At 34.5% G+C, this 15,465-nt stretch overlaps 3 protein-coding genes across 7 annotated transcripts; 2 read left to right on the forward strand and 1 right to left on the reverse strand.

Annotated features, from left to right (window-relative positions):
• The first annotated feature begins 2,992 nt into the window (after positions 1 to 2,992).
• LOC142555775 (65-kDa microtubule-associated protein 1-like) lies at positions 2,993 to 8,754 on the forward strand. 4 transcript variants are annotated; one of them, XM_075666864.1, is made up of 10 exons: positions 3,023 to 3,334; positions 4,041 to 4,134; positions 4,248 to 4,451; positions 4,557 to 4,805; positions 4,912 to 5,127; positions 5,628 to 5,783; positions 5,879 to 6,190; positions 6,783 to 6,870; positions 8,033 to 8,181; positions 8,280 to 8,754. In XM_075666864.1, exons 1-10 carry the CDS (start codon positions 3,330 to 3,332, stop codon positions 8,580 to 8,582), a joined length of 1,776 nt encoding a protein of 591 aa, XP_075522979.1. In that variant the 5' UTR covers positions 3,023 to 3,329; the 3' UTR covers positions 8,583 to 8,754. The 4 variants fall into 4 exon arrangements, with proteins under 4 accessions (XP_075522980.1, XP_075522979.1, XP_075522981.1 ...); XM_075666865.1 differs by having other exon boundaries at positions 2,993 to 3,145; positions 4,041 to 4,451; XM_075666866.1 differs by having other exon boundaries at positions 3,023 to 3,220; positions 4,041 to 4,451.
• Positions 8,755 to 9,193: 439 nt separating this feature from the next.
• On the forward strand, positions 9,194 to 10,726 carry LOC142504474 (protein HOMOLOG OF MAMMALIAN LYST-INTERACTING PROTEIN 5-like). The gene is made up of 2 exons (XM_075617332.1): positions 9,194 to 9,208; positions 9,874 to 10,726. The coding sequence occupies exons 1-2, from the start codon at positions 9,194 to 9,196 to the stop codon at positions 10,573 to 10,575; spliced, it is 717 nt and encodes a 238-aa protein (XP_075473447.1). The 3' UTR covers positions 10,576 to 10,726.
• Positions 10,727 to 10,992: 266 nt separating this feature from the next.
• Positions 10,993 to 15,202, reverse strand: LOC142555776 (putative BPI/LBP family protein At1g04970). 2 transcript variants are annotated; one of them, XM_075666868.1, is made up of 6 exons: positions 14,647 to 15,201; positions 13,317 to 13,456; positions 12,808 to 13,159; positions 12,417 to 12,665; positions 11,787 to 11,912; positions 10,993 to 11,456 (listed from the first exon to the last, which is right to left on the reverse strand). In XM_075666868.1, the coding sequence occupies exons 1-6, from the start codon at positions 15,052 to 15,054 to the stop codon at positions 11,274 to 11,276; spliced, it is 1,458 nt and encodes a 485-aa protein (XP_075522983.1). In that variant the 5' UTR covers positions 15,055 to 15,201; the 3' UTR covers positions 10,993 to 11,273. The 2 variants fall into 2 exon arrangements, with proteins under 2 accessions (XP_075522983.1, XP_075522984.1); XM_075666869.1 differs by lacking the exon at positions 10,993 to 11,456 and adding an exon at positions 12,040 to 12,095 and having other exon boundaries at positions 14,647 to 15,202.
• Between the last annotated feature and the right edge of the window lie 263 nt (positions 15,203 to 15,465).

Raw genomic sequence — 15,465 nt, forward strand, 5'->3', positions numbered from 1 at the left:
TAATATTAAAAATTAGAAGTCCTACATAAAACTCTAATATAAACTAGTTTGGCTAAAAATCTAAAATGACACGTGGTTCGAATTTCGATTGAAACCATAATTTCAGTAAAATTATTTCACTGACAAACTCACGCACGCGATAATTTGCATGCAAATATGTTTAATATAATTGATTTTTTTACAATCTTTAATTTGATTAATAAATTATTTAAATTTTTATTTAGATTTTACTAAAATATATTTTTATGATAATTTTTATTGGATAAAAAGGGACAATCAAATTAATTATTGTAAAATTTTGATGTATTGATATAAACAAAAATTTGTTTGAGACGGTCCCACGTGTCGTATTTTGTCTGACAGATCTTTTATTTGGGTCATCCATGAAAAGTATTACTTTTTATGCTAAGAGCTTTACTTTTTATTGTGAATAACGGTATGATTGACTCGTCTCACAGATAAAGATTCGTGATATCGTCTCACAAAAGACATATTCATTAATATATCGTATTATATAGTATAGTATCGATTTTATTAATAGTTACAAAAATATAATTGAAGAAATTTTAAAAATAATAAAAGGAGGGGTCCTGGATTTTTTTTACCATTATTTGATTTTTTTTAAAAAAATCATTTCCCTTTTCCTTTCCGACAGATTAATATTGCATTTTTTTTTTATCAGGATCTATTTTCGTATGTCTCAAAATTGGATCTGGATCTTCTACAATGCACAGGCCACAGTATTTGGTACTGTGGATATTTAATGACTTTTTGATTCGGCTTATTCTCTTTTTTTTCCCTATTTTTTTCCTCTTTTATTTTTTTCTTCATTTTCCTCCATTTTTTCCTTCTCTACAAACATGAACGGGACAGTTTTGTATGAAATAATATAAACATTTTAACTTTTTTTATGTTAAATTAATAATTTTACAATTAAATATTAGTATATTAAATTTTTATATGTGAAAAATAAAGTGGTGTGTATGCCATTTGGAGCACAGTTCCATCTCAGTTTCTTGTTTAATGTTGAAAACTCGCATACGCTATCTTTGATATATTATGACATTACATCTCACTCATTGATAATATAATAAATGGTCCCGATAAATAAATTTAAGCTCGGAGCATCTCAAATAAAAGACTACATTTGTTAATTTATTTGTTTAAAATGTTAAGACCAGTGGATACGTAATCAAATATTTCAAATTTCCATTTTAAAAGTCCAACTAAGGCCAGAATGGCAGATATGGTAAATAAAAAGCATCCATTTATGTTCTATACCAAACGGTCTTGCCTCTAATGCTTAGCATCAACGTCTTATCTAGTAAATAACACAACCACGGATGGTTCGGTCGACCCTACCCCTGCGGGCACTGCCTGCAAGGATCGATCCAACGGCTCGGATTTTTTCGAGCCAATTTTTTTTTTTTTTTTACAGGGAGGTGGGCCCGGATCACTCATGTGGAGTGATCGGGCCGTTCATTGCCCGTGCAGACAGTGCCTGCACGGGTAGGTTGAAACAAACCACCACGGATGTGTAATCAAATGTTTCAAATTTCCGTTTTAATGTCCAATTAAGACGAGAGAAGATAACTTTTTTATAAAAAGAAAATCTCGGCAGTTCCATAATTAATGTCCAATTAAGACGAGAGAAAATTACAATGCAATTTTTAATATTTGTAGTCATTAGTTATTGAAAAAAGACAAAATTATATGTTATGATTTTATCTCAAATTTATATAACCAACATGAACGAAACATGTTATCGTTCATTCAATATTATTATAGGTTTTATTGAATTATTTTAATAATCACAATACTATTTATTTATCTATTGCTATCATTAAGAATTTTTCTAATACAGACAAAAAAATTGTCTGTTTTTTGTTTTCCCAATTTTGTCCTCATTTTATATCAAAATTACATATTTGTTTTTATTTTTTTTAATTTCAGAACACATTTTTGTTTTTGTTTTTTTTTTAAATTACAACGATTCAAATAGCACTTTAGTCCCTCGATAATTTGTCAAATTTCATTTTAGTCCATAGATAATTATAAAAAAACTGTACACACGCACCGCGTGTGCAAAATAACTAGTACAAACTAAGAATCTAAATCAAAAGACTCATCCAATAATAAATATTTTTACTTTTATGAGTAAATTGTCGGTAAATCATCAACAACATAGTTATATTTGTGTTTAGTTTATGTGAAAGCAAAAAAATTCATGCAAAAAAATTCATGCAGTCTCTGATTTACACACACAACAAATTATGCCTTCCTTGGCTCCCAATTATTTTCTCGAATGAAATTATGTGCAAAACATTGAAAATATAAGTATTAATATATAATATTTGAGCACAAATGTTTCAAATTTCGTATTAATATATGATTCTGGAGTATAAAATTGGAACAACTATAATAATATCAACATTTGTTATACTTGTTTTTGTTATTAAATATCTATATTAGTTTCATGTATGAAAGTGTTAGATTTTAAAATATCACATATGCACCACATTATAATGTTTTCTATCGATTTCATCAGAAAAAATACACGAATCATTAATATCAATATTTTTTATACATGTTTGCATACTCAAAAATCATTTATTAATAATGTACTTGAAATATTTTACATTCAAATATCATATATTAATTTTATATTTTCAATATTTTAGATCGAAATTTATCTGAGTAAATACTTATGAACTTAAAGAGTGCATAAAAAATAATTTTTTACGTAAATCAAACTACAATTTTTTTTTTATTTGATAATTTGAATATAAATACAATTATACCGGTGTCTCTCCCTTTTTTTTATAAGGAGCCCAAATTTTTTATTTTATTTATTTTTTGACTGACCCGACGTGGAAAACAAATACATTATTTCCGGTTGCAATAATTATAATATTTTTGTCTAGGAAGAAAAATATGTAATTCTGAATACGACGACGCATCGGTGGGTCCCATGCTCTTTTTTTTTTCTTTTTTTTTTCCCTCTGACATCTTTCTCCGTCCTAGCTTTCCAGACACACTCCATCCTTTCGAACTCGAACACACTCGCACACTGCTGCAAAATCAATATTGTAATTCTTCAGATCTGTGTCGAAAGTCATAAACCAGATTCCTCCAGTACGGTCCAGTGAGCATTGATCTCCATCGATGCACTTTCTCTCGTTTTCGTGGAAGCAATTTGTGTAGCGTGAACTCTTTTTCCGTACGTGATCGTGTGATTCCTTGCTGTGATTTTTCCTTTTCCCTTTCGAAAATGGTTTTCCTTGGAGATCTGAGCATGTAAAAGTTGTGTTTAGCATGATTTGTGGCGAATGTGGTGAGTGTTGTTTATGGAGTTGTGTGGACGTCGGGGTTTGCGACTTTACGTGCCGCTGTTTAATGGAGTTATTCTTCGGTTAGGACGCTGTTTGTAGTATGTGAAGTTTGAAGTTATATGTTTCATGCTTAAAATTGTTTATTATTTGCTACATTTTGAATGCGGTGAAGCTCAAGTGATGTTCGATTATTGCTCTGTCTAGTTAGTGGGTTCATTTCAGTTTCGGATTATTGTTAGATCCGTTACTTGATTGTACTTAGTAAGGAATCGGCCTCCTTGATGTGGAATTGAATGTGGTTTGCTGCGTGTTTTTTTATGATATTTTTGGCATAAAGGTCGTAAATTGAGCGTGTCCTGTTGCTGCGGGTTTTCCTAGTTTTTCAGAAAACCAAATATACGGTCGAAGACCAATGAGCAGATATGAGGCTCTTCTTGAGTTGGCTTGTATCATTCTCTGGCAGTTGCATGTTCTTGTTGGCCGTGATTGCTCGGTTAGGAAATATAAATTGAATCACACATTGGATGGTCTTCAAATTATGATTTTCTTTCTTGCTTTTGTATGAAATATTCGTAGCTCAAATACCGATTTATTTTTTAATTTAACCATTCACAGCTTTGCTCATGAGTCATGACTTGTATTTGAGCGATGAATGATGAGTGATTTGTGGAAAATAATGATTGACGTTGGAGAATTTTCCTTTCTCAGGTTTGCTTTGAGCCATAGCAAAATGTCAGCAGTCGAAGCTGAAAATCCTCTCCATGGACAAATTACTTGTGGATCCTTACTACAACAGTTGCAGGCAGTTTATTTTTCATTTTTCGTGACGCTGAAAACTTTACGCCCTATGGTTTGGCTAATTGTTGCCTGAAACTGTCCACTGCCTGATAGACATCAATACTTGTTTCAATGCAGCAACTTTGGGATGAAGTTGGTGAAGGAGATGAGGAACGGGACCAGATGCTCCTTCAATTAGAGCAAGAGTGCTTGGATGTATATAAGAGAAAGGTTGACCAAGCTGTGAAATCTAGGGCTAACCTTCTTCATACACTGGCAAATGCTAGAGTTGAGCTCACCAACCTCTTGTCAGCACTTGGAGAGAAGACTTATATCGGAATTGTGAGTGGTTGCTATGCAAATATATGGAAACATACTGGTACATTATGAAGGGCTCTAGAGGTTATAATAATGTGAGTTATAATCACGGTCCTGTTTCTTTTGCAGCCCGATAAGACATCGGGAACAATTAAAGAACAGCTTGCAGCTATAGATCCTGCACTGAAAAGGCTTTGGAAACAGAAGGATGAAAGAATAGAAGAGTTTTCTGATGTTCAATCTCAGATACAGAAAATATGTGCAGAAATCAATGGATCTGGCGAGCAGTTGGACAGTCCAGCAGTTGACAAATCTGATCTCTCAGTGAAGAAACTAGATGGATTTCAGACTCAGCTCCAAGATCTTCAAAAAGAAAAGGTGAAGCCTTAAACTTTCCATGAAATTAACTACGGGGTACATTTTTTTTTTTTGGCTGATTCAGCAATCAGAAAAGTTCATGGTTTTGTCCATTTGTTTCCTACAGAGCGAGAGGTTGCACAAGGTTCTTGAATTCGTGAGCACTGTGCACGATCTCTGTGCTGTTCTTGGCATGGACTTCTTTACTACTGTCAATGAAGTCCACCCAAGCCTAAATGACTCTGGAGGCATGCAGTCAAAAAGCATAAGCAATGATACATTATCTAGATTGGCTAAGACTGTCTTAGCTTTGAAGGACGATAAGAAGCAGAGGTTAAAGAAGGTATTATGCTAGTTCTAAGCTGATATTTCCAGAGATATTGATACTGATGTTAACCTTTTCAACTGTATATGTTAATGAAATGCTCGTTATTTTGTTAAGGAGACCAGTCTTTCATAATATTGTGTAAATCACATAAAATGACTCCGAAAATTTTTCATCCTCACACCATAATAGTATCCACAGTAAGGAAGTGTAACCGAGTTCTTAACTTTTTTGGTTACAAATTCATAAAATGCTTGACCATGTCCAACTCTTTACAATTGATTTTGCGTTATTAATTCCCACTTTGAGAAGTTTCTATATGTTGGTAAATATCTGTTAGCAAGGAAGTTCTCGTGATTACAATTTGCTTCACGGGGGTGCTTGCTTTTTCATGAAGAGCTTTATTCTTTTGAAATCTTGTTCTATAGCACAGAGATTTGCATTCCTTTTCAGAATCATTTGTAAGTTAATTAGGCTAATTGACTTTGTTTGTGTTGTGACTTGTGCTCACACTACAGCTTCAAGAACTGGTGACCCAGCTAATTGATCTTTGGAATTTGATGGATACACCGCAAGAAGAACGTAAGCTGTTTGATCACGTTACTTGCAATATTTCAGTATCAGTGGATGAAGTTACTATTCCTGGGGCTCTTGCTTTGGATCTCGTTGAACAGGCAAATTGAGCACTTCATTTTGTGGAAATCATTATGCTTCAACAGTTACCATCATCTTGTTATTTATCAATTTAGTCGTTTATTTATTTTTCAAGGCTGAAGTGGAAGTTGAGAGACTTGATCAGCTAAAAGCTAGCAGAATGAAAGAAATTGCTTTCAAGAGGCAGACCGAACTTGAGGATATTTTTACTAGTGCTCATATAGAGATTGACACCGAGGCTGCTAGAGAAAGAATATTTGCACTCATTGATTCCGGGAAAGTTGAGCCTGTCGAGTTATTGGCTGACATGGATAATCAGATATCAAAAGCAAAAGAAGAGGCGCTCAGCAGGAAGGATATTTTGGAAAAGGTTGAGAAATGGATGTTGACTTGTGAAGAAGAAAGTTGGCTTGAAGATTACAATCGGGTAAAGGATTATTACTTTTTTACACCCCTTGAACATTCTTCATTGTTTTATTCTTCTTGCATGCATGGGGAGGTCGGAGAAGTTTCCTCTGCAAGTGTCCCACCTTTCCATTGAAACATTATTTGCTGCTTTTTCTGTAGGTCTTTAGATTATCTTCCAAAAATTAAGTCATCATACCTGATTATGAAAGTGAAAGAGCATTTTTCTGACTCGTTTTAAAGATAGCAAGTATGTACAAATCAATTTAGCCGCTACATTTTCATAGAAATGAGATGTTAGGGCACAGTGAGTTTGGGGTGGAAAATAATTTATTCACGTAATTTGTATATGATGCACTTCAATAAGTAACAGACTCTTATTTAAATCTTGTTACGTATCCTCATAAGTACATCACCCATATGCAGCTAGGTCTGGGTCTTCCACCATCAAGCAACAATTAATAGTTGAAAATTCTTTCACAAGTATCTCACGTGGCATTCATGTGCTATGGGAACTTTGATGTGACATTACCTCTTGCATAGCTTTGATTAACCATGTAGGGGTGACTTTGCAATTGTTCTAATGTTGTAGCGATGTTTCATTGATGAGACAGGATGACAATAGGTACAATGCGAGCAGAGGTGCACATTTCAATCTGAAGAGAGCAGAAAAGGCACGTATCTTGGTCAATAAGATTCCAGGTAAATGGTTTGTGTTATGAACTTAAACGACAATTATGGTGAAAACTGTAATTTCATTAATCGAAATAGAAAACTTACATAAGAAAATGATCAGTCCTCGCAAGGAGAATGACCCTAGAGCAGACAATATAGTAACAGAATAATTTTACTCTCCTCACTCAATGCTAACCATTAACTCACAATTCACCCCTACCTCCCTCGACGCTCACTGAACTCTTTTAATTTCCTTCTCCATGCACTCATAACTGATTCTCCCCACTTCCCTTATGGGGCCTTATGCCTTCATTACTACCCTTGAAGATCGATCAGGTCCATTACTACCCTTGAGCCCACAAAAAACCTGTAACAGCATGCACTATGCAATATTCTGTTGCTATAACAAAGTTTATCAATGTTGTTGTTTTCGTTCAAATTGGCTGCTGTTGTGACCGCTGAAACAAAAATAATGTTCACATATATGAGTTACATTGTACTGTTGTCCGTGATTGGGCAAAGTCGGAGAGGTATTTTTTAAAATTAGGCTGCTAAAAAAAGCAATGCATATTCTTGGTGGGAGAGCATAAAAAGGACAGTATGCCATGAATTCATGGTTTAGTTTCATACCCAATTCCACTATGTAGATGATTTCCATCCATTTTTAGCTTTGGTGTTCTATGATTGCTTGAATCTGTTACCTAAATGGACAAAAAAAAAACCCTTTAAAGAATGAAAAAGTTTTATGGAATGTAGAACATTTCTGGGTGCACTGAAATAAGCCGCTTAAATTAAGAGATCAAAAGTGGAACAGAAAATCTGAATTCTTATATTCGGGATCATGCTCAACTCAAGTTGGAGCGTACAAGCCACAGGAGGAAATTCATCTCGAGTAGTTAATAAATTGACTTTCGCAATGAAAGATGCTGTTTACTGATGAGTTCTTGAAAGGCTAGATATAAGTTGGTTAAATGTGGAATACTTAAAATAGAGAGCGTGTGATACTACTTAGCAGTAGATCTGTTAGAATATAGAACTTTTAGAGCCCATCACTTGTGAGTAATCTAGACATCAGAAGTATGGAATTGATTTTTCTTTTCTTGAATTTTTTATTCTTTTTTTGGGAGTCGCTTCTACAAGCCTCGTAATTCATAATTTGATTCAATATTTACTTGTTTTGGTCGCTCAGCCCTTGTTGACGGCTTGGTTGTTAAAATTCGTGCATGGGAGAAAGATCGTGGTTCAACGTTCACCTATGATGGTGTTCCTCTCCTTGCCATGTTAGACGAGTATTCAATGCTTAGACAAGACAGAGAAGAGGAGAAAAAGAGGTTAAGGGTGAGTTTATTATGTTCATACTTCACCTCATCAACCTTGATGCCATTATTGAACATCTAATTCATCTGTCGCAAACTTGAATGCAACGTTCCACACAGGATCAGAAAAAGTTCAGCGAACAAGTGGGCAAAGAACAAGAAACCGTCTTTTGTTCAACACCAAGCCCAGCTAGACAGATCAGTACCAAGAAAGTGGTTGGCCCACGAGCCAACGGCGGCCCCAATGGTTCAGCTGGCAGACGTCTTTCTCTCAGTGTTCATCAGAACGGTTCACGATCTATAAATAGAGATGCGAAGAGAGACATGAGACCGGTAGCTCCTGTGAACTATGTAGCAATATCAAAAGATGATGCAGCGGCGTCCCATGTTTCTGGAACCGAACATACTCCATGTACACCCTAAAAATGTTCGAAGCTAAGATTTGTTAGATTATACATCTTTGTCACCTGTTTACCTTTTAGAGATTCTTGATGTAGGCCGGTTATGGTTGTTTAACAACTCGGACTGAGTGATTTCTGGGTTGAGATTGTCTAAAGATGTGATGTGTGAGTAATGCAGCCGGACATTTTCGACTCGTTTTGCTACCCGACGCTTTACATATTGTAGTTACTACTTTATATGACAAATGTTTAAGTAATCTGGTACTGAAAATTAAATTGACTGATAAAATAAAAATAATAAAAATCAATGGTCATTTTTGGATCGCCGTCATTTCGTCGATTCACCTGAAATTTATTGTACATTGTTTGTGTGGTGATTTTCTGGCTATTTTCCAACTATTCGGAGGGGGACTACTATTTTGTAATGCAAAAGACTACAAGTTGCAACACAAATTATACAGAGTCTGCTACAAAATTCTTTGCCAATATTCGAAGTATTTTTATTTTCTTAAAATAAAACCTAATGTAATAGTTTTTCCAGACAATTTTCCAAAACTTTATTTTCTTTTAATGAACCAAAGGAACCACTGTGTGTTTTTTTCAATGGCCTCCTCCTATATGTATAATAACACTATGGATCCATTTGTCGTATTTTCCTCGTATTAAACCTCCTATTTCAGCATGATTAGGATATTTTTTCATTATTTCACGAAACCATATTTTTTGTTCCCGATCCTTTGAGAAAAATCAATTTGAAACTAAATTATTAAACTAAAAAAGATTAAAGGTCAACTAGATTTTAATATGGCGTGTTGTGGAACATATTAACTGAAATAATATCTATATCTATAGATCTATATTATTATATTATTAAACGTGAGACTTTTAGAATAACTAACTTTTGATATCATGATCTATTTTAATAATTGATTAGGTTACTTTTGAGACGGTCTCATGAATCTTTATCCGTGAGACGAGTCAACCTTACCGATATTCATAATAAAAAATAATATTCTTAGCATAAAAAGTAATATTTTTTCATGGATGACCCAAATAAGATACCCGTCTCATAAAATACGACCCGTGAGATCGTCTCACACAAGTTTTTGTCTTGATAATTATATAAAATGTTAAAACTTTAACGCAAATAACATGTAATTTAGCCCTTTACATCTTTAATTTACTTTGCTTTTTTTTCCTCTTTATTTTATAACACGTGGTTTTAAATATTAGTCAAGAAATATTTCCAAAGAAAATATTCTGTCAAGGAATTTCGATGCCTACTTATCCGTTAAGCTTAACAAAAAGAACAGACTGCACCAGATTCTGATTCATCACCTCACCAACACCTTCAAGTTAATTTTGATCATTCTCCTAATATCTCAACACAACCTTCTAATGTTGCCACTCAACCACCTCCGAACATACCACCCCCACCCCCACCCCCACCCCCACCCCCACCCCCACCACCTCATTATCCCACTGACACTTACCCATCAGAGAATTTTCATCAACCTCCTTCAAACAACGGTCCTGATCATTCTTTTCATTCTCAAACATATCAGCATCAACCATATCAACAAGAACCACCCCCTCACTTGCCACAACACTACACTTCACATGATGTACCCTCGTATTCTTATCCAAATTTCCAGTCATACCCAAGTTTTGCAGAGAGCAGCCTTCCTACTGCTCCATCTAATATCCCTTCTTATTATCAAGGTTCTGATACTACATATACCAATTCGCCTCCACCTTCCAGCACAACAAAATATCAGTCAAATGCTCAATACATTTCGAGTGGGAGAAACGGTAGTATTTCAGAAATTTCACCAACCACCAGTCAGAAATACCAATATGACAGCAATTACCAGCCTCCACCAGAGAAAATTGCCGAGGCACACAAAGCGGCAAGGTTTGCAGTTGGGGCATTAGCATTTGATGACATCGTTACTGCAGTTGAACACCTTAAGAAATCACTTGAATTGTTGAGTAATCCACAATCTGGGCACTGAATCCTGTTAAATTTTATGATATGGTATTGATGTTTGCTTGTTCTGCTTGTGAACCGGATCCTTGGAAAATTGAGCATATATTTGAAAATTGTCCAATCAATTGCGAAACCATAGAGTGGCCCAGCTTGGTTGGACGATAGTAATGTTGTTACGTTGTGGTTTCTTCTTAAGCAACTTTTTAAAAGTGATTTTAACAAATGGAAATCGATTTAATAATCTGTTTTTTGAAGCTAATGGAATTGTGCGATTTTTTTAAGTGAGTTTGAACTAGTATTTTTTTTTTTTTTGAGAATAGTTTGAACTAGTTTTCGAAATTTATAAATTTGTTCTTTTTTCGAAATTTGATTTTTAAATGGTATAAATGCAAAGACAAAAATGTCCAAATCATTAAAGCCAATATATTTTATTATCCCAAGGTTGAAACAGATTATCTACCTTTCATTCAAAACATAAACAAATTGCATATCAAGTCTCCGCATTTACATCGAACCACATTACTAAGAGAATGCATTTACAACCAACTAAACATAATACATTGCTTTTGCAAACCAGCTAAAGATTTATGTTACAGGAGCATCAAAGTCATGTAAATCATTTTCAATCTATTATAGGAGAGGTCGTCCCTTGAATTGGTGCTCTCCCACTCTGGCGCTGAACGACTCTTCCGATGCAAAATGTCCGGTTCTCTAAAGAAGCAACTAGACAAAATTCAACTGCTTCACAGATCCTAAATCACTGTATATTACAATCCAGGAGTCTCTGCAGAAAATTTGAGTATCTTGAAGCTCATAACCGTGGAAAGTTGGCAACTGAAATCCCTTGTCGAGTTTTAAATTTACATACGGTAAGATTAATGTTTTTATTATGGTGGATACAAATGCCTGCAAAAAAAACAAACAAGGTCCTACGATCAATACAAGGGAGGAGTACTCAACACTTGCCACATCATCGGAAATAGAAGAAAACGACCTTCGAAGTGGCAACAAACTGAGATAATAAATAACCCTTAGGTTCTAATCTAGTTGTGATATTTTTTTCAGTTTCTTGGTGCTTATAAAAAAGGGGAAATACATTATTAGCAGCATGTTATTGATTGTCATTAACGGCACAATAGGGACATAAAAGTTGAGATAAAACTGCATCATGTTGCGACTAAACATTTGACGACAATGAAATTAATCCAATGAATAAGAATATATTAACGAGGCTACCTGGATTAGATGCATGTGCAAGTCACCAATTTCGCTCCATTTAAGAGACATGGTGAAGTAATTTAATTTTACACTACCACCCAAAGAGTTTCTTGAAATTTCTGCATATATAGAAGCATTCATAACCTGCACCCAACCAAATTTCAAACTTTCAATAATGTATATATAAAGGTACAAAATGAGACAGGTGAGAAAATTCACAATTTCTCAACATGTATGTGAACAAATAGATTTTCTCCTAGCAGAATGTTACCAGTTGGTCATTTAGGGTTTCTGAACGAATCTTTGAAGTCAATCGCGTACCCTTGCCTATTAACCATATTTAGCCACGTCAATGAAGGCTAAACTTTCATTTTTTCCTTCAGAAAAATGCACATAAACAATTCATTGAAATATAAAATTTCTAACATATGACATGCTCCAAGGACCATGAAATCATTTGAAGCTCAAAACTGCATCACACTGCCAATGCGCTTACAATTTTTTAATTGCATTCAAGTTTTCTATTAATTGCTCAAAACTAGGAAACAAACTATCAGCAAAAGCCAACTACAGGAAGAAAAAATCGAATAATCGTGAACAAAGAAATACATTGAACTGAAGACGCCACAGCAGTCTGATTAAGCTTACCACTGAAATACATGCAACTGGTACCACTTCATTTGCATCCAAGACATTAATCACCACATCTAAGGTAAGTAATGCTTTAAGCTGCTGATTTTCCATTTTAAGGATAGGTGGTGAAGATGCAGAAAGATTCAAATAGATATCATCGTCTGGGTACATCTTGTACAACTGGGGAACAATAAATCTCCACCCAGCTGTGTTCAAGAAAGATTTATTCGGTGCTTTATCAACAATCCACTGCATCTTGTTAGCCTGATACAAAAACCAATTGTTAATTGGGTAAAAAAGAAGTGTCAATTACATCATTCAATTTTATCAGCACAAAAAGCCAAATTAAGGACAGCGGAAATGAATCTTTGAAATCAACTATTTTTATGCTATGTTGTGAACTTACATAAAATAAAACCGATGATGCTGACTTCAGAACGTCTTCATGCAATGAGATTCTACTCATCTTATCCACTGTCTTGAACAATAAAGTGGAATGTAATGATCTATGGTATTGGCTGGTTAGCTCATCTTTATCCTTTGGAGAGAATAAACCGTTGATTTTAAGGTCAAGTGACGAGTCACAAAGCTCAGGGTCATCAACAAAAGTAACGTTCAAAGTGGCAATATGAGCCACGGATACTTCTTTAGGAAGTGAATGCAATATAGAATTAATTTTTACAATTCCAACTTTTAGTTTCTTAGAAATGGCATTCTCAATGGAAGAGCTAATTTTACCCTCAAAAGCATCTACCAACCTGGAAAACAAAAAAGGAAAAGGGTTCTAAAGAAGTACAAATAACAGTATATAAAATTTAGACCGTTGAGATTAGGTAGATATCCAGTTTACGTGATGGGATAAGAGAATATAGATCCATCGATCAACAGAGAGTAAAAGATTATAAATAAAAATACCCTTGATAAAGCCATGAAGCTCCTCCATCCAACTTTATAGAAATATCATTCACATGACAACCACAATCCAAAACATCCAGCTTCAGGGATCCTTGTACAGTTGTGAGACTGAGGGTAAGGTCGATGTCCATGCCTTCAACCTTAGATGAGCCAAAATTCATCATTTCAGTGAAGAGATCAATAGTCATTGTTACATGATTTACAAGATGATAGAATATGCTGACAAACAATTTATGCGGAAAAAAGGTCTTGAATTTTTCTAGTTCACATAACAAAGAGATCAACTATAACTAGGTAGAGGTAATAGTTTTCGATTTATAAACCTAGGAGTAAACTTGCATATCAACATCACTTGCATCCATGATGGGAATAGAAAGCTGAGTTGTGAGAAAGTGACATGAACATGTTTGCCAAAAGATTAAGCAGCCATGAATCAAAACAATAAGGTGGTAAAGAAGTAGTAATCAAACAAGGGGATTCGTTTTGGCTACACATGAGGAAGGAGCAGTGTCTAGCCCAAAGACGGTCTAAATTACGGCCAGGATAGATTGACCTCTTCCAGCAAATTCTTTTATTATGAAATTTTTTGGTATTTGATCCCATAATTCTACAAGTTATTTTACCTCATAAGATAAGTGGTCCTATGGTATGCAAGGAATTTCATTTGGCTAATTTTGTTATGTAACTTTTTGCTATTCGGTACGGTAATGTTCCCGTATAAAACTCTTTTCTTGTGAGTTTCTATGCTAAGCCAAAAACAATCATCTCTTTTTCAGCATACAAGTAATTTTCAAATTATTTTGCTACGAATTTTTCTTTTTTGCTTTGTTGGCATTTCTGATATTTTAAAAATAAAATTAATGTGCTTTTATTTTGAAATGTTCAAACCACAACAGCACAAAACAAATCTATTTGCCCATTTTTATTATTTTCCCTATTTAGCATGTTTTACTTATTGCACAATCGGTTTCCAAAATAGTATAATCTGAAATGACAAAGCAAACACTCGAGTTTGAGGATTAACTTGCATTTCTTCACAAAGTGCTTATTAAATATATTTCGAGTATAAACATTAACGAAGGGGCAGTGAAACACTTCGACAAGTTAAGTAGATAGCAGGAGGTGAGACCATAAATTCACGAGGAGGAGGATCAAATTAAAGAAAACCGAGTGATGAAGATTGAATGAAGGGAAAAAAAGTCAATTTCTCGCATCCGTTCATTTTTTACATCTTTTGATTTTGATTCGATAATTGCATCAGCCACTCCAAATGAGCCAGTAAGCAGACATCAACAACGTCAAACTAGTCACTTTTACGAACAGATAATACCTGAACAGTCGCAGTTCCCTCATCAGAAACACTAATCGGAAGTAACCATGTCTTATAGGAATAGCTCCAATCCACACTCAAATTTGCGGTGGCCCCAGAAACAGCTACAACAATCCCGGAATCTCCAGTTTGCAAAGCAGACGAGATCATATCAATAGTTTCGATAATAATACTGGAAAGAGCCATGTGAACTTTACCCACAACTGGGATTTTCACGGATTTCTCAATATCGGGCAGCTCGAGTGGAACTAGCGAGGACTCCGCCTTCTTTATCAATAAATCCTTAAAAAAATCAAGACCCTTGTCGTATAATCGCACTTCGATGTGCCCTTCTTCGTCGGATCGAGTATGGATACAGGAAAAGGTGAGAATCAAGAATAGGAAAAAAGGAACAACCGGGCGAGCCATTCGGATTACTTAAGATAACACAAAAAGAGAAGTGGGGATCAAATGGAGGAGTGGGGATTGGGGGCGATGTGGCGAAGCTGGGAAGAGAGAGCAGAGATGCATTTCTGCTGATCGTTGAATTTACAGAGTATATTCTTGGAATTTGTATTTTATCCAACATCGTTTTTATTTTAATGTTAAAAAAAACCAAATATTGCATTTTACGTAAAATAAAAAATAAAAAAATAAAACGTGATATATAAAATTAACGATTTTAATGTAATTCGTACGTTTTTACTTTTTTTGTTATATTATAAGTCAATTTATAATTTTAATTTACTGATTTTTTTAATTTTAATCATTTTATCTGAATTTTGAAGTGACGCAGAAAATACTAATTTGAAGTTATAAATTATAATATTCACGATGTTA

Source organism: Primulina tabacum, chromosome 9 (genome assembly GCF_025594145.1).
Source record: "Primulina tabacum isolate GXHZ01 chromosome 9, ASM2559414v2, whole genome shotgun sequence".
Taxonomy (NCBI): Eukaryota; Viridiplantae; Streptophyta; class Magnoliopsida; order Lamiales; family Gesneriaceae; genus Primulina; species Primulina tabacum.

What these genes read in the sequence shown, in the direction of transcription:
- LOC142555775 (XM_075666864.1), top strand. An exon ending in AAGATCTTCAAAAAGAAAAG is followed by an intron (nt 4,806 to 4,911) that starts GTGAAGCCTTAA and finishes TGTTTCCTACAG; the next exon opens with AGCGAGAGGTTGCACAAGGT. An exon ending in GGCTTGAAGATTACAATCGG is followed by an intron (nt 6,191 to 6,782) that starts GTAAAGGATTAT and finishes TTGATGAGACAG; the next exon opens with GATGACAATAGGTACAATGC.
- LOC142555776 (XM_075666868.1), bottom strand. Translation starts at nt 15,054, where the DNA reads ATGGCTCGCCCGGTTGTTCCTTTTTTCCTATTCTTGATTCTCACCTTT. An exon ending in AGGGAACTGCGACTGTTCAG is followed by an intron (nt 13,457 to 14,646) that starts GTATTATCTGTT and finishes GGCTCATCTAAG; the next exon opens with GTTGAAGGCATGGACATCGA. An exon ending in CAGTTGCATGTATTTCAGTG is followed by an intron (nt 11,913 to 12,416) that starts GTAAGCTTAATC and finishes GGTTGGGTGCAG; the next exon opens with GTTATGAATGCTTCTATATA.